At 57.0% G+C, this 18005-nt stretch overlaps 1 protein-coding gene across 4 annotated transcripts in view; it reads right to left on the bottom strand.

The window, feature by feature from the left end:
* The window catches only part of ASTN2 (astrotactin 2), an 853772-nt gene extending 837241 nt beyond the window's left edge, over window positions 1–16531 (bottom strand). For 3 of the 4 annotated variants that reach the window (XM_025432065.3, XM_025432067.3, XM_025432064.3), the window contains exon 1: window positions 16063–16531. In XM_025432065.3, coding sequence (XP_025287850.1) covers window positions 16063–16531 — 469 coding nt within the window. The remainder of the gene's footprint in view (window positions 1–16062) is intronic. The other variant, XM_035696817.2, reaches the window with a different exon arrangement.
* Between the last annotated feature and the right edge of the window lie 1474 nt (window positions 16532–18005).

Below are 18005 nucleotides of genomic sequence, written 5' to 3' on the forward strand. Positions count from 1 at the left end.
AGAAAAATAGTTTAAGGTAAAAAAGAAGAATTGCTATATCAGTCGTGTCAAATACCCCCACTCCCCCCCAAATCACTGGGGTAATCCTTCCCTTTCTGGCTCCTCCCTTGCTGGGTCCAGTTTCTTCTTTTAGTTCTCGGGACAGAAGAGTTATTATCCTATTTTCCTCCCTCCTATAGATCTGTATATACGTATAACGTATGTGACATGTACATGGATATACATGTTACATGCAAACATATATAATATACACACATTTTTACGTACACATATGTTTGACTTACAAACATTTTTTTTTCAAGCAGGGGTCAGTAAGGAAGAGGACCCCCTGCCTGAGGGCCAGAGTGAATCTGGAGGCAGGGTCTGGGGCCTGAGCACGCAGGGAGCAGCTCTGCAAAGTCGGCCTCATGTTGAATATAAGGTGGTCAGTGAGCTTCCTCCAATCACAATACGGCCATAAAATATTATGGCAGGAACATTAACCATCTCCTTCCTAATACAGGGTACGCGGGGCGTGGAGGATGCCGCTGTGATCGACACACAGCACTGTGCTCACAGGACATTTTTTAACGTCGTGCAACCTTTTATTCACGTAAATGGAGTTTCCCAGCGTTCCAGACAAACGAAAGCGGACCATCTCTTTAGCCCAAACCCCAAATGGCTCATATTCCCCTGACTTGAAAAACCAAGGTGAAAGACTAGCAAGAGGGGCAGGGGGCAGGCCATTAGCCAACCCCAAGATTCCCGTGAAAACAAGAACTGCAGGGAATGCACCAGGGGCATGGGGAGAAGTGTTCTTGGGGACGATGCCCCGAGGGTCACCTTGGAAGAAGCAAAGGTATCTTCAAGCTGGACCTTGTAGTGATGGGTAGTGGTAGGGCGTCTGGGTGGCTCAGGCGGTTAGGCATCGGACTCCTGATTCTGGCTCAGGTCATGATCTCAGGTCAGATTGTGGATCGAGCCTTGTGTCAGGCTCCGAGCTGGGTGTGGAGCAGCTTAGGATTCACCCTCTCTCTCTGCCCCTGCCCCTCCTCTCTCTCTCCCTCCCTCTCTCTCTTTTTGGAGATTTTATTTATTTATTCTTGAGAGACACCGAGAGAGAGGCAGAGACACAGGCAGAGGGAGAAGCAGGCTTGCTGCATGGAGCCTGATGCGGGACTCGATCCCAGGACCCCGGGGTCATGCCCTGAGTTGAAGGCAGACGCTCAACCGCTGAGCCCCCCAGGAGCCCCATTCTCTCTCCCTCTCTTAAAAAAAATGGGTAGTGGTAGCTATGAAGCTATGAGTCAGAAAAGGTATTTTTTAAATATGTATGTATTAAATCTGACAATTAAGGGGGCAAAATTTAAATTTTCTTCTTTTTTTTTTTTAATTTAAATTTTCAGTGAGTATCTTTCTCTCAGTGGTGGGCTGGATCAACGTGTTCCCAAAGTATAGTATGAGAGATGAATTTAGGTGGCATGTAAATACATACATATGTACACTTATCTATTTGAGTACATGCGTAGCTATTTATATATATATATCTGTATGTATTTTCTTTAATAGTTACATACCTACTTTTACAGGCTATCTTCTATTTATAGCAAGTTATTCTGGTGTTCCATTTGTGAAGCGATACAAAGACTCCTTTTGAAAAATAAAAGCAGCTAATCCCATTTATTACGTGACCTTGCACAATTGACTTGATCTCTCTGAGTGGCCATGTCTTCATCGGTAACATGGAGACACTACAAATACCCATGAAAAGGAGGGTTAGTTTTGCCTCTAAATCAAAAAGTGCAAATGGTATCATCCCCGTCAACTGTGAACCTCTTGCATTTCTGTGCCCCCAGGGAGTGGGCACACTGAATGATGACTGGGGGGCTTAGCCCCAGGCAAGGGGAGCTAGACGGGAACCAGGGGTTTCAGGTGGACCGCCTTTGTCTAGAAAATGCAAATAGAATTCATCTCTCCTGCAAATCCCAGTTGATAAGATGCTAAAGGCCTCTAATGCAGCGATGAAGTTGCTGATTAGCAGTGTTCAATCCCACCTATTTCCCCATTTATTAACTTCATTCGGCAGGTACCTCCTGAGGGCCTACTGAGCAATGGGCTTGCTCCAGGACCTGGGATCCCCGCCGTGGACAAGACGGGAAGGGTTCTCGGTCTTGCAGCCCAAGCTTTCCTAGGTTCCTGAAGGAGAGCTGGCTCGGATGATACTCCTTAATCTTATCTGAGGCCCGAAGGGCAAAGGTCATTTATTTGAGGACATCTAGCGAGCCAAGGGGCAGACTCAGGACTAGAAGCAAGACATTTGCTGCCCAATCCAGCAAGGCTTGGGATTTAGCAGATGAGCAAAACCAGTCTGGTTTTCCAAGGTTGGCAGCTCTGCCCTTTCTCCTTTGCTGTCCCTCTTAGGGGAAGGGAGGGCTGTTTCCCAGCTGGGATGGGGAGCCAGGGGAAAGGGGGGTGCCTTCCCCCCGGGAGTCTGCAGCAAGGAGAGGTGCTTCAGGGAGGCCAGGAGAATAAAGGAGAGAGAGAGGGGGAGGGAGGGAGGCACGGGCAGTCGCGCTATTGGTAGACCAGTAATTGGTGACTTGGGGGGTCAGCTTCTCTGGTCTCCCTCCCCGGGGGAGACGAGCAGGAAAGTAATTGAAGAAGGTTCCCTAACAAATTAGTGTGAGACCAGGACGGAGAATTTGAGTTGCACCTGGATTCAGAGCCAAGGGTTTGATCTTCAGAGGCCCCGGGAAGGATGCAGAGAGGAAGAAGGCAGGGAGGCAGGTTTTATCCTGCTGCAAGGTTTCCAGCCTCAGAAACTCCAGGAGGGAGCCCTTGTCTCCCTCCTGGGCTCCAGCGGAGCTGAAGGGGCTCAGAAGAACCTCCGGGATCACAGGGTTTAATCTCATCACACTAGAAATGGGGGGAGCCCAAAATATGGAAAGGGGGAAACTGTGGACACCCCGGAACCCCAGAGCCCCTGGGCCACAGCCCTGGCCCCCAGATCGTGCTGCCCCCTGGGATCCATGAACCCTTTACTCAAAGACCTCCTCTCAGTTGCCCCAAATCCCTCCAACTGCAAAGATAGCAGAGAAGGGGCAGGTCCCAGGGGCTAAGGGGCAGGCCCTTTTATTTCTGTTTAACAAACACCCAGGTAGCATTTGCTGAGTGGCAGGCACTGCTCTACATGCCCTACAAACTTTATTTCTTGGAGTCCTCAAAACGATCTCACAAAAAAAGCCACAGAAAACCCCAATGAGGGCACCTGGGTGGCTCAGTGGTTGAGCATCTGCCTCTGTCCCAAGACATGACCCAGGTCCCGAGATCGAGTCCCACATCAGGTTCCCCGCGGGGAGCCTGCTTCTCCCTCTGCCTGTGTCTCTGCCTCTCTCTGTGACTGTCATGAATAAATAAATAACAAATTAAAAAAAAAAAAAAACAAAGAGGCAGGCACCCACTCAGGTGGTGCTCACAAACTAGCACTCCCACAGTTGTCCATGTTCCGGCGTCTGCTCAGAAAATGTCCACTCAGCACCTACCAGATGCCGTGTCCTGCACTCCATGCCTCGAGGGGCAAAAATATGAACAAGACACATTCCCAAAGAGCCCTGAGATAAGAGTTTTTGAAAATAAATGGAATAGAAAGATATGAAGGGAGTGTGTACCAAGGTCCCACTTTGGTCAGGGAAGACCTCTCGGAGGAGGTGATATTTCAGGTTTGTGAGCAAAGGAGAAGATGGAAGATGAATTCAGAGAAGGTGGCAAACTTTTTAGGATTTTTCTGAATCCTAAAGGAATTAAGACTCTGAACAGGAATTAAGATTTTTTAAAAAGAGAAATGACACACAATTAATGGCTTTGAATAGCAGAGAGTGACAAGATCTAATTTGCTTTTTTTTAGAAAGATCACTCTGGCTACTGAATATTGCAAGGCTGGCAAACGTTTTCTGTAAAGGGGTAGTGAGTAAATATTTTAAGCCCTGTGGGCCAGATACTCACTGCTGCTACTTCTCAACTCTGCTGCTGTAAAGCAAAAGCACCACAGATGATGCACATACGCCCATATGTGAGTGTGGCTGCGTAATATCAGATCTTTATGTATGGATATGGAGGTTTGGACTTCATGTAATCATCACGTATCATAAAAGGTCATTTTCCTTTGGATTCTTTTCACCTATTTACGTAAATCAATCAGTCAATCAATAGGCTCACGGGTTGCACAGAAGTGGGCGGCGAGATGGATTTGGCCCACGCACTGAATACCGTGTAGTACGGAGCAAGGACGGGGACACAGAGGCAGCCAGAAGACAGGGGACTCATGTACCAGCCCACGTGAGCAAGGATGGTGGCCTGGTGGCGGCCACGGCAGTTGGAAGCTTAAGTGAATCATATTGAGAGTCATTTTAGAAGTAAAACCAACAGGGTTGGCTTGCAGAAAGAACAAGGGGCAAGAGAAAGGAAATTTCAAGGATGACTCTTCCCTCTGAGTAATTGGCAGGATCGACGTCTGATGGGGGAGAGGTGGGAAGAGCAGGTTTGGGGAGTCACATACTAGCAGTGGGATCCTGGACAGGAGACAGAGCAACACAAGGTCCCTGGGGCTTGCCAGACAAAATACAGGATGCCTAGTTAAATTCGAATTTCTGATCATCAGAGAGTCCTTTTAAGTCCAACTATGTCCCCAATACTGCAGGGGACATAATTCTACTAAGCGAGAGTCTGAAATTCAAGTTTAACTGGGCATCCTGTATTTTATTTTCTGTGCATCTATTTTTATCCACAAAGCACGGCAACCCTAACAGGGAGGGTAGGAGCATTTAGGGGGAGAAAAATCTCTGAGCCTTGGAGGAGAGAGAGAAGATTACTCAGAGGACGTTAAACAGCGGCGTTAAGGCTAGGAGTTGGCCCCATGAATCAGAGACTGGAAAGCCTTTCTAGGCAGACAGACTAGCATTTCCATTCCAGGGTCAGGTGCAAGGGCGGGGGGGGGGGGGGTCCTGCTGCCCTCAGAAATCTGCAGGCTGTCCCTGAGCCTAGAGCATCAAGCGCCATGTGGAATGTCAGGGGACGAGGCTGAAGAGGCATCCAGGGGCCACGAGGCAGGTCCTGGAGGCACAGACCAAGGAGTTGGCACGCTTGTTAAGGTGTAGATTCCCAGCCCCCCCCGCCCCCCGGGTGCCTCCCTGAGTCTAAGAGCCAGACTGGGGTCCGACGTCATTCTGAGGAGTAGTCAACTTTGGAGACAGCCGGGCTAAATAATCTGGGAGCTTTCCCTTCTGCAAATCCCAAGAGCCTAGGACGTTGCTGCTGGCTCTGGAATCTTGGAAAAAAGCAAGCCAAGGAATCAGAGCAAAGGTGGTGTAGGGTGAGTGTGCAGCCTCCCGTGGGGGCTCTCGAGGGTGCAGCCCCGTCCATCCCGAGGCAAGCGGAAGGTCCAGAACATTCGCACAACCACCAGCCCAACTCCCAGTCACTCTGCGTCTGGCACCCGGCGCTCTCCGGGCGCTGCCTCTCGGCTCGGTGCAAGGAGACCAGACGTCTCTGTGACTCTCGCTGCCACCCGCCCCCTTCCGTCCTCCGCCCACAGTCACCACCGAAATGATTCCCCCAAATGCAGCTATTACTGTGACTGGAAATCTCTTTACTGCTGATTCTGCTAATGGAAATGTTCCTTCCCTTCTCGGCTGCTTGCAGAGCCACTCGTGACTTTCCCGGGTGCTTAAGAGCAAGGCTTTGTCAGGCCGCCACCACCAGAAGGGAGAGAAGTCGCCCCGATCGCCTCCTCCAGCACCCACCTGCCCCAGCCTGAGGTCTAAGAGCCTCTCTGTCCACGCTGTCCTCAGACGACCCTGGGATCCCCCGCTGCCCCCTGCTGCTGGAGAAGGAGCAGAGATCAATGGTCAATTTTATCCTTTTCTGGCCTTGCTGGAGGGAGCCGGGAGGGAGGAGGGAGGTGTGAGCTCAGCCTGCCGGAGTGAAGGAGCGAGCAGGGGGAAGGAGCTTGCAGGCATTATTTATTCATACCTCCACCTCCTTCCAAAAAAGGACTGCAGGTGGCTACGAGACATAGAGCACGAGCTGTGCCAGACGCCGTGCTAGGTGCTTTGCACACCCCATTCTCTGTAAGGCCTAGACTGAGCACGATGCAGGGCCCTGACGAAAATCTACGGGATGGAGGGCTCTCCAAAAGTGATGGCCACTGCAACCCAGATTAGCGATTATTTTCTCGTTTTCACTTTACCGATGAGCCAACAGGCTCAGAGAGGTGCAATGCCCAAGATGTAATGCCTCTGGGATTTGATGCTGGGGCTTCTTGGGCTTTAGAGCTGGTGCACGTTCGGCCCCACACACTGCCTGGCGGTCAGAGGAGCCGGGCTGCGGCCCGGATTCCACTGCCGATTAGCTCCGGGGCCCGGGAAAGTGTACTTCTCTTACAGGTACGTGAGGGAGTGGGGCTGGATGTCAGCGGCTTTCTACTTTGCCCAGCTCTAGTATTCTAGGAAAAGTACACACTATTGGGATTTTTGTACGGCATTAGAGTATTTCTAAAGATTGTTTATGATTATGTATATCCCATATGTAGAGATAAGGTCACGTAAACGCCACTCTCACGATGGGAACACAACAACTGCATGACCCTACCAAGACGCGTTAGGCAGACAGAACTAAGAACTAACGGGGGTGGCCCGGAGGCGTGCAAGGGAGTGCCCCCGGCCAGGAGGGGCTGTGTGTCTGACAACGGATGCCCTGGCAATTTCTAGAAAGAGAAGCTTGCCCACATGCCTGAAAGGACCTGATATGAGGCCCCCCACCCAGTATGACGCTACCCCCAGCATAAGCACTGGGACAAGAGGAGGAGGGAGGAAGGGGAGGGGAGGGAGGAGGGAAGGACGAGAGTCTGGAAGGCAGAGAAGTGCAGGCATTTGCTTGTCGAGGAGCCCGGGGATCATGAGTGGCACGGAGAGAAGATGAGACAAGGCCTGGTGCTCTGCTGGCAGGCGGGCACGGAGCCCGAGGGCCCGGGGAGATGCTGAGTCAGCTCCCGGCAGCACGGAAATGAGGTGCTCAGTCCCTTGGGTGTGAGAGGCTGTCACACCTGAAGATCCCACATAGACATGTCTGCAACTTCGTGGTAATGAGACCAGGAAGAGAGAAAAAGTAAGAGGAGTTGTCACAGAGATGAAAACTCAGGAGCACCAGTCCTGGGCGGCATGGTTGGGGGCGGGGAGGGCAGGGGGCGTGGGCACAGGGTTTCTTTATTTATTTTTTTAAAGATTTATTTATTTATTTATTTATTTATTTATTTATTTATTTATTTATTTTTATGATAGACACAGAGAGAGAGAGAAAGAGGCAGAGACACAGGAGGAGAGAGAAGCAGGCTCCCTGCCGGGAGCCCGATGTAGGACTCGATCCCGGGACACCCTGGGCCAAAGGCAGGCGCCAAACCGCTGAGCCACCTAGGGATCCCCGGGCACAGGGTTTAGAACCAGGCAGACCTGGGCGTGGACCCAGCCCAGCCGGACGACAGCTGGCGGTCTTGGGCATGTGCCTGCTGCTCTGAGCCTCAGCGCCACCTGAAACCCGGGACGACGCTGGCCTTTCAGCACCGCGCAGAGGATGAGGCCAGAGAGGTGCCAGCACAACACCCAGGGCCGTGAGTGTTCACTGAGCGTTCTCACAGCCCCTATGCCGGAATGACAGCGTCTGGAACACCAGGTCTCCCCACCCCTAGTGGCCCAGCTGCCCCTCCCCAAGGTGGGGAGAGGGAGACACCTGGGACCAGAAGTCGGTGGGCTGGGACCTGGTTCTTGCTTCATCACTGCCTTGCTATATGACCTTGATTTCCCCGTCTTTATATAGAAGGGTTGTCTTCACACAGCATCCTAGGGGCGCCTGGGGAGCTTAGCGGTTGAGCATTTATCTGCCTTCAGCTCAGGGCATGACCCCGGGATCCCGGGATCAAGTCCTGCATCGGGGGCTCCCTGTATGGAGCCTGCTTCTCCCTCTGCCTGTGTCTCTGCCTCTCTCTGTGTCTCTCATGAATAAATAAATAAAACCTTTAAAAACAACTCTAAAAAAAAAGGTAACATCCTATAATGACTACATTTGGTGATCCCGAAACCACGGTGTATCATCTTCCCCAACATATCCAGGGCCTCTCTATTTGCCACGATGCAAGGTTCCAACCCCTTATCTGCCTTCCAGGAGTCTCAAGAGAAGTTCTTCCCTAAACCCGGCACGCTTGTCTCCAATCAGACTAACGTCATCACTCATCCTATCAACCTATCAACACCCCCGGGAACAACAGGGACACAGGAGAAGGTAGAGGGACCGGCAAAGGGGCCCCAGAGGGGGGAAGACCCTACGGAAGAGGTGGTGTTCCAGCTGTTGCGGCTGCTGAGGGGAGTTCCCACCCGTCTCCCGTTTGCCCAGGATGGACTCCCACTGTAGGGCGAGCCGCCACCACCCCTTGCCCAGACTCCTACGGACCTGCCCGCTTCCACCTTTGCTCCTACAGCACAGAGGCTGAAGTAGGTCTTTGGAAGCCTAAGTCAGATATTGAGGCCCTTTCTGCTTAAAATCCTGCCAGGCTCTCCTCTTGGCTCAAGTGACTTGGCCGACAGTGGTTTCTGTGGCCCCATGTGACCGCCCACTCGCCTTCCTGGCCTTCTCGCTAGGCCTTGGACACCCCAGGGGTGCTGCAGGGCACTTCCCGGCCTGGCACGCTCTTCTCCCAGGTACCTGCTCGGCTCCCTCCTTCACTACCTTCAAGCCTTGGCTCTACTCCTACATTCTCCACAAGCTCCTCTCGCTCCGCTCCATGTAGTATGAAAACCCATCGCCTCATCTCCACAATCTCCGTTTTATTTAATTTTCTTTTGTTCATGGAATTCATCACATCCTCACTTACTACCTAATTTTCTTATTTATCATGTGCATTGTTATCACCCGCTGCTCACCACCCACCCACGCGCCCACCACGCACGCACTCCTTCCTACTGTGAGCTCTCTGAATACAAGGATCGAGGTCTTCTGCTCTCTGTTGCACCCAAAGGCCCCGGGACAGTGCCCAGCACGTTGTAGGTGCTCAGTTAAGGGATTCGCCATGTGCACAGTCCCCTTTTATATTCTTAGCAGGCGCCAAGGCCCCAGGATGCAACTCCAGGGTGAGGCCGGGAAAGGCTGCGACCATAGGGTGACTTTTAAATTCAGTCTTGAGGGGCCCCTGGGTGGCTCAGTCAGCTAAGCGTTTTGCTTTCGGCTCAGGTCAAGACCCCGGGGTCCTGGGATTGAGTCCCCGGTTGGGCTCCTGGGATCGAGTCCCCGGTTGGGCTCCTGCTCATCGGGGTGTCTGCTTCTCCCTCTCCCCCTGCTCATTCTTTCTCTCTCTCTCTAATAAATAAGCAAAATCTTTAAAAATAATAATAATAAATTGAGTCTTGAAAGGTAAGAAGGGATCTTCCAAGGGGGCGATGGGGAAAAGTTACCAAACAAGAAGGGAGGCTCCTTCGTCAGAGGGTTCTCTGGGCAGAGACTGACCTTGGACCTTGGACCATAAGAAGCCTGAACTTCACACTAAACCGTGGGGAACCAGGGAAGTGCGTTAGGTGAGAACAGCCACGCCGTCAGATGGGGGCTGTTCATGAAATCACTCTGTCTGCAGGGACACGGAGGGCAGGTGAGGTGGGATCGGCGTGGAGGCAGGGAGGCCCGAGTCCATGGCCAACGTGTCGTCGAGGAGTGCGGAGGTCGGAGGCTGCCGGGGGCTTGGAACGACGGCGCTGGGCTAGCAGCCCCCCTTCGGGTGCAGACCCTCAGTGTAGACACCGTACGGCGGGGCCGGCAGGGCACCTGCCAGGGTCTCCCTGCGTCATCGCCACCCAACCCCCTTCCAGCACACCCCGCCAAGCCCGGCCGCCCGCGTCCTCCAGGGCAGAGAGGCTGCGGCTCTGTTGGAAAGGAGGGAAGCCAGCTCTCTCTCTCTCTCTCTCTCCCGCTATAGTTAATCTTCTGTTGCCACTAGCTGGTCAGTGAGAGAACTTGGGAAAGCGGGAGCTCTGGAAAGGAAGCCTCCCCGTGCTGCTGCTGCACCTCAAGGTTAAATCCGACTTCCTTTGCCTTCCTGGGAAGGAGAGGCTTCCTCTGCTCACCCCCAAGGAGCGAGAGTAAAAAGCAAGGAGGCTTCCTCCTCCTCCAGAACAAACCTATCAGCTCCGGCTCTCCGGAGACACTGGAGCCAACCAGCTGGGTACTTGGGCGGGAGAACAAATGCAGTTTCCCTAGGGATGGTTTTCCCCCCAAGATTTTTGTTTTTGGGTTTTTTTGGGGGGGGTTGCTTTTGTTGCAGGGAGAGGGGAGAGTGGTGCATTGGAGGATGTGTCCAACCCAGTTTCAGACACTGGGACGTGTGTAGACCCAGAGCCACATGCTCAAGGGCCAGCATAATGCAAAGAAGCCCAGCGTGGGACCCAGGGCCACTGGGTTCCCAGGGTTCAAGGCTGACCCTGCGAGTCCTCAGGAAGGTTCCTTCCCTGGTCTGGGCCCCCAGGTCACCTACAAAAGACCGCGCGCTCTCAGACTCTGGGGTGCTGCGAGCCCGCCGGCACTAACGGTCGTGAGAGAAGTTTCCAGGACTTCACCCCAAGAAGTCCCTGTCGCTCCCCGAAGCACACGCATCCACGCCGTCCTGTGGCAGCCGAGGCCTAATTCCCAGCAAGGCAAGGAGGCGAGAAGCAGGAGATTTCTGCTTGCCAGAGGCCATTTCAGACCTGCCGAACTTGCTGTAAATTAAAATTATAGAACTGCTCCTGCAGCCCGAGGGCCCGGTTCAGGAAAACGATCGAGCTCTGGGTCACACCAAAGCCTGCAGAGCTGTGCTATCTCAGCTGGTGTCACTGACCCCCAGAAACAGCAAATCTGGCTGGCCTCGACCGAACTTGAGCCCCTGTGACCCGGCCGAAACGAACCCACCTCTCCCTCCCTGCCCCACTGCCGTGTCTCAGCACCTTAGGACTTTCCGAGGGCAGACAATACGGCTCTCTCTGCCCTGATTGTTAAACATACTTCCTCAGGTTTGAGCTGGCAAAAGGCTGGGGATGGGAGAGGGAAGTGAGTGGGAAGGGAAAGAAGACTCTGATCAGAGACCCCTGAACGCTAACCGCCCCCAACACCGCCTGGGACCTTTATTTACAAAATCCCAGAAGCCTGGGCCATCACAGAAGGACAGGACCCCCAGGCCTAAGGACACTCAATACCTGCTTAGTGGTAAGAGACCTGGTGCCCAATTGAGAAAATAACACGTATAGTCTTAGAACTAGCTTCGTGTGAGGATATCGAATCCACCCTCTTATCCACCCCACAATCTCTCTCTCTTTCTCTGGCCGACACAGAAAAGAACGCTGGAATTGGTTTTAATGAATATTCTGTGGTCAGAAACCCCTACCGAAGACCCCGATTACTACTATTTGTATCTTTTTTTTTTCCTCCTCCCTGTTAATAACTGATATCAACCTTCAGAATCAAACCAGAAACCAAGAAGGGCAGACGGCAGCCTCGCTGTCTCCCAGGCCTTGGGTGCTGTCTCCAAATGCCTGCCAGAGAGCCGTGCAGTCTCTGCTTGAAGGCTTCCTCCAAGGCTCAGTCTGCGAGGGGTCAGGCTGCTGAGCTCCCCACAGCTCCCCGGGAACCCTCCTCCCCTGGGGGCTCAAGTCCACCCCCTCACACACACACACACAGCATTTGCACCTTTTGAACCCGACAGTAAAAAGCACATTCCTCATTCCCCGTTGACATTTGAAGGCAGCTCCTCCTCCCTTTGTGAACTCTCCCTCTTAGGCTCCCCGCCCTGGCAATCCTTCCTGCCTAGCAATCCTTCATTCCTTCAGGAGGCTTTTCTCCTTTGGTCTCCATTTATGTTTGTATTTCAAGGAGTCTTTGCAGGCCAGGCCAATCGGTTTCCTGCGAAAGGCATCCTTTTGGGGAAGAACTTCAAGACGCAGACAGATCTGTTCACGCAGGTGCATTTTGACATCCTACTGGGTGGGCTTCCCCAAAGAGACAGCACTTTCCCCAGCCCTGCGATGTCTATGACAAGGCAACTGAGAAAGAAATGTTGACAATGAGCACTTACTCAATTTTACCTCTTTCTCCCCCCTTTTCGCGGAAGCAAGGCTGGTGGTAAACAGTCCAGCCCGGCCACTGTCAAGTGCAGGAAGAAGGATGCCATTTCCCTACCTGTGGGCATGAAAGCTAAATCCACAAGCAGACTCCAGGGCTGCCTGGGGGCAAATGAGGACTGAGTGATGTGCAGGTTCACCTCTGAAGCCCTGTACCGGCAGCTGCTCCTGTTCAAATTCTGTCTTTTCAATCAGTCCTTCCCAACACCCCGTGTTACCAGCAAAAGAAAGGAGACAGGGAGAAGCACGAGGAGCTAGTCAGAGTAACAGTGCATCGGGGCACTTCAAGTTCATAGAATCTCTACACCGAAGGATTATTTTAGGGCTTCTCTACCCACTCATATTACAGCACAAAGAACTGAAGCTCTGGAGATAAATGACTTGTTCAAGGTCACAGTGGGCCACAGCTGAGATTTCCAGATCCTAACCAACACTAAATTCCCAAGCTGCACTGGAGCTTGCAACCTCTCCTCCCTCCATCCTATCCTCCTAAGGTATCACTCAATTTTTTTTTTTTTTTCCTTTCTGGAAGTTTCCCCAGCCTCCTCCGAATCTACAGAGATGTGTTCCCTCTCTGGTGTCACAGAATGCGTAATCTCCATCATTCACTGGCATCATCACAGAGAATGCCCTCTGACATCCCATGAGTCACGGAACTTTGAACTGGCAGGGTCATCAAAGGGTCATGCCTTACTTTCCAACTCTCATACTTTAGCCTCCTGGGGTAGCTGAATTTCCTTTAAGGAATGTCCTCGTCATGCTGAAGACTGGCGTGTTTCCGTCCAGAACCCTGCACCACGCCCTACGTAAATGTGACCATATCTCTGCCAACGCACGTTAGCCGATACACAACTACCAAAAATGTAAATACCTGGTAAAAAGGAGATTCCAGTGCTGGTCTGCCATTCAGCCCACAGGGTGACCGTGGACTAGGCATCTGACTGCTCCAAAAATGTCTCCTAATCTGTAAAATGGGAATAACTGGAATGCCACTTCATGTATTTTATGTGCATTAATACTAAAAGGCAGGAGTAAACCTCTTAGCATCTCATTAAAGATGCAATAACTATCTGCTCTCCCTTGATCACATTCAGGGAAATTCACTTTGTCAATGCCACGGGCTTATAATCAGAGCCCCAGACACTGAGACTTGAGGGGGGGCGGGGGGGAGTTTCAGCTCTGAGGTAAACTTCCATCTACATGAAGCAGGCTGGAACATGACGGGAGAGGCATCATCAATAATAGAGCCAATCACTCAAACAAGAGAGGCAGAAGCGGGGAGACAGGGCCAGGGATGTAGGTGGCTTCGGTGAATGGGGATGGCAGGCAACGTGTGCAAAATAACCCCGAGGTCCGCCAACCAGACTCAGAGGAAAACGGGAATCCTATCTTTTATTAGTTTGTTCACCCCCTTTAATGCCAGGGACATCTTCCAACCACCAACTACTCAGTCCACAACCCGGAGCGAGGCCCGAGGGCTTCGGCAGACACCATCACCCCCTAGTGGTGGCTCCACACACCCCACTATTGGAAAGATTTGGCATTTACTGACTTGCATGGGCAACCCCGGCAGGTGCCATCTCCAAATCCCTTGAACTGGCCTGGAGGAAGTGAAAGACTCACCCAACACACCGGAGACCAACGCTAGGCAAGGCCGTTTAAAAGGTCTGGGGGTGAAACGATGGGATGGAGCTACCCTGGGACCTTGGGAAAGATAAGGCCATAAATGAGTCCTAGTACCCACACCCCCCAACACACACACCGGCCCTAGTTTGCAGCCAGCCTGGCCCTCCCGGAGCTCATTGTGCACTCCATGTTTACATGCAAACAGTGGAAGACCAACACAAATAAAAAACCCACGTCTCCCTACACAGCTCCTGCTACACTCGGCCATCTGGTGACTACCTCGCTAGCCAAATCCCCGGAGGGAGCGCCTTGAGCTGCCAGTCCAGGGCGCTGGGGGGAGAAGGAGGAGGCGGGACACAATTCCCGACACGCTTCCAAAGGGCTCAGAGCTGCCAAGGGGGACAGCGACCCCCCCCCCCCCAGCAGGCAGTCCCCAGCCGCCAGGCTCAGCTGCTGTGCGTCAGAGACGGCGGAAGGAAGGCTCCGAGTGGAGGGCGCCAGGGGACTCTCCAGCCCAAGCTGGGGCCCCAAGGGATTCAAGACTCCCAGCTCCCCGTTCAGCTTGCCCCAGCACCCAGGCACCCGCAGCTTCTTGAGAGCCAAAGTTTAAAAAGGCAGAGATGGCCCGCTTCAGGCGACTCCTGCAGCCAAGCGGACGCAGTCCTCCACATCTTTGGGGACCTGGAATGCCCTGGGGGCGGGGGGGTGTTCCTTGCTTCCAAGTCCTGCCAAACCCAAGAGTGTCCCCCTTTTACATCCACCCAACAGCCATTTAGGAAGATTCCCACTGCTGACCTCCCAGGACACCCCGCAGGAGAGTGATCAGGAGGGCGCACGCAGGAGGGTGGAAGTGCAAGCGGTGCTCAGGGGGCTTCGTGGCTCCGGAAGGCCCCTTCCCTTCCCTGCAAGGAGGCGACTGGAGTTAGCCCTGCAGAGCCGGGGGTTAGCCCTGGGCCCTAGGGCACCCACCCCGTCTGCACCCTCCTTTCCTTCCCGGGAAATGGGCAGGCCCACAGGTGCACGTGGGAAGAGCTAGTGGTGTGCGCGCGTGTGTGCGCGTGTGTGTGCATGTCGCACGCTAGCCTAGCCGCGGGGAGTCCCCGGGGAACCTGCAAGGCGCCCGGCCGGCTCAGGTTACAGCCAGCTGGGGACAGCGGGGGCCTCACCTGGGGGCCCCCACCCACGTCTCCAGGGGCGGCCGCCCCCGGGAGGGGGGCGAGCACCGCGGAGGTTCGCCGGACATAGGCGGGCTCCCAGGAGGGCGGCTGCCGGGCGGCGGCGGGGCTTGGGGCGCCCCGGGCGAGCGAGGGGTTGACCTCGGAGGCTCCGGCCGGGGCCCGAAGGCGCCTCCCCGCCGGGCGCCGGGGCGCAGCGGGAGCCCGGGCGGGCGCGGGTCCCGGGGCGCGGATGGAGCCGGGGTCCTCCGGCCGAGCCCCCGCGCTGTCCTCCGCCCCGCGACAGCCGAGCGCGCCCCGCGGGCCCGGGAGGGGAGGGAGCCGCGGCCGGGATAACGCAGCTGCGGGTCCCGGGGGGCGGGGGGCGGGATGGGGGGGATGGGGGGGATGGGGGGATGGGGGCGCGGGGCGGGGCGCGGGGCGCGGGGCCGCCTCCTCGGGGACGCGCGCTGGGAACCCGCGGGCACCAGCTGCTGGCGAACTTTCCCATCAACTTTTCCGCTGGAGCCCCCACGCCCACCCCACCCCTTCCCTCTTCCCTCCCGCTTCCTCGCCTTGTAAGTCCTGCCGCGGGGACAAACCCGCTCTCCGTCCCGCGGGAAGGGGAGAGGAATGCGACTGCGGCCGGGGGGGCGGTGGGGGGGCCGGAGTCCGCAGCGGAGGCGCGGGGCTCAGCGGCCGGTGCTCGGGGGCCGCTCGGGGCTCCGCAGCCCCATTTCGCAGGAGGCCAACACTGAGGCCGGGGCGGGAGGGGTGCGGGGGAGCGGCTGGCGGCTGGGCCAAGGTCACGGCGCGCGCGGGGAGCGGGTGCCCGCGGGTCGGGGGTCCCCGGAGCCTGCGAGTCGGCTCGTCCGGGCCGGGCCGGGCCGGGGCGGGGCGGGGCGGGGCGGGTCCCGCGGGGGGCGCTGCTGCCCTGGGGCCGGCCAACCACCTGTGCGCCCTCCCCGGGCCCGCCGGCGCCTCCCGGGCGCTCGGGGCAGCGCGCGGCGGGGATCCCCAGGGCGCCCCCCGCCCGGCTCCGCGCCCCCGCCCGCGCCCCCGCCCGCGCCCCCGCCCGCGCCCGCGCCCGCCCCGGGCCGCGCGCCGGCGCCCAGCCTTACCGAGGGTGAAGAAGGGCAGCTCGGTGTTGTCCAGGTCGTCCTGCACCGCCACGCGCCCCGGCAGCTCGCTGCGCACAAAGAGCAGGAGGCGCGAGTCGGCGGCGGCGCCCGCGGGGCCCGCGGAGCCCGAGGACGCGGCGGCGGCGGCGGCGGCGGCGGCGGCGGCCCCGGCCCCGCTCCCGCTCCCGGCCCCGGCCCCGGCCCCGCTCCCGGCCCCCGCGCGGCCGCCGCTCCAGCCCAGGTCTCCGTCCCGCAGGGCGGGCAGCGCGGACACCGTGACGGTCTTGAGCCGGCACGGGCTGTCGGGCTCCCGCGGGGCGGCGGCGGCGGCGGCGGCGGCGGGCGGCGGCAGCAGGAGCAGGAGCAGGAGCAGCGGCGGCGGCGGCGGCGGCGGGAAGCCGAGCCTCGGCCGCCCCCGGGGCCCCGAGCCGGAGCCGAGGCCGGAGCAGCGCCGGGCGCCGGCGGCCATGGCGGGGGGGGCTGCGGAGCTGCGGGCGGAGGCGGCGGCGGCGGCGGGAGCGGCGGGAGCGGCGGGAGCGGAGCGGCGGAGCCGAGCAGGACGCGGAGCTCGGGCGCCGCGGGAGCCGCTCGCCACAGCCCCCGGCTCCGGGCTCCGCCTCCCGCCCGGCCCGGCCCGCCCCCCCGCGCCGCCTCCCGGCCCCGCCGCCCGCCGCCCGCCGCCCCCCGCCCCCCGGACCCCGCGCGCTCCGAGGCCCCGCCCGGCCTCGTGCTCTCCCGGGGTCCCCCGAGGCCGCCCTCGCCGCGCCCCCCGGACCCCCCCCCCGGCCGCCCCCGCCCCCCGCGCGGCTCCCGCCCCGGCCGCACCTGGACGCGCCCCGCCCCGCCCCCCAGGCCGGGCTCCACCTGGGCGCCCCAGAAGCCCGCAGGCGAGCCCTGCACCCCCTCGTGCTCCCCGCAGCCCCGCTCCCCCCGCAAGCCCGGGACCCGGGGCTTGGAGTCCCTGCGCGGAGCGGGGAGCCCCGCGGCTCTCCCGGCTGCTCCTCTCCTCTGCGTGAAATTCCTGAAAAGGGTGCGAGGTAGAGACCTGCTACTCGGGCTGCGGCTGGCTCTGCCCCGCCCCCAGGGAGGGGGCCGCTCCCCAGGTCCCGGCCGCGTGCTGGCCCCGGGCTCCAGCCGGGCTGCGAACCGCGGCCTCAGACCTCAGACCCAGCAGCAGGCAGCCCTGGGCCCCGGGTCCTCCAGGGAGCCATCCCCTCCCGGGGACCCCGGCGTCCCCCACCTGACCCTTCTCCATCTCTCCTCTCTCCGTTTCCCCTTTCATGGCTCCCCTCGTTTCATTCCTCCTCACCTGGACTGGGGTCCTATAAATGCTCCCTCCCTAGAATTTCTGAGACGTGTCCCATCCCTCCATATCGCTTGCTCTCTGAGCCCCAACTTCTCTCGACTTAGCTCTTCCCTCTTTGGCTGCTTTTCTCCTTTCTACCCTTACCCCTCCGCATGAATCACCTTTTTTCCCCCTTTCCCATCACATGTTATTTACTGTTTTACGACTTTGGACAGAGGCAGAAGGCTGAGAAGAAGGAAAAACCAAACCCCTGGTTTGTGACCTTGGACCTACTACTGCTCACTAAGCATTCTCCAGGGGCCTGACAAGGGTATATGGTAGCTTTTCTACAGAACCATAGTCCAACGAGTTGGCTATTATGATTCCCATTTTTCAGGTGAAGAAACTGAGATCGGGAGGTCAGGGAGGTGAAGGGACTCCCCAAGGTCATATAGCTAGGGAGCAAAGAGCGGAGATCTGAGCTCCAGGTGCCAAAGCCTTGGCTGTTTCTCTTCAATCACACCGTCCTCGGTGACCTTGGAAAAACCCACCCATGGGAGCCCAGAAGGGCCCACCTGCATGAGTGCCCCTGGGTGTGTCTCCGCCCTGAGGTTTGCAAGGTATGCCCCTCCCGGCTCAGTTTACTAATCTGTGGACC

Source organism: Canis lupus, chromosome 11 (assembly GCF_003254725.2).
Source record: "Canis lupus dingo isolate Sandy chromosome 11, ASM325472v2, whole genome shotgun sequence".
NCBI classification, from domain to species: Eukaryota; Metazoa; Chordata; class Mammalia; order Carnivora; family Canidae; genus Canis; species Canis lupus.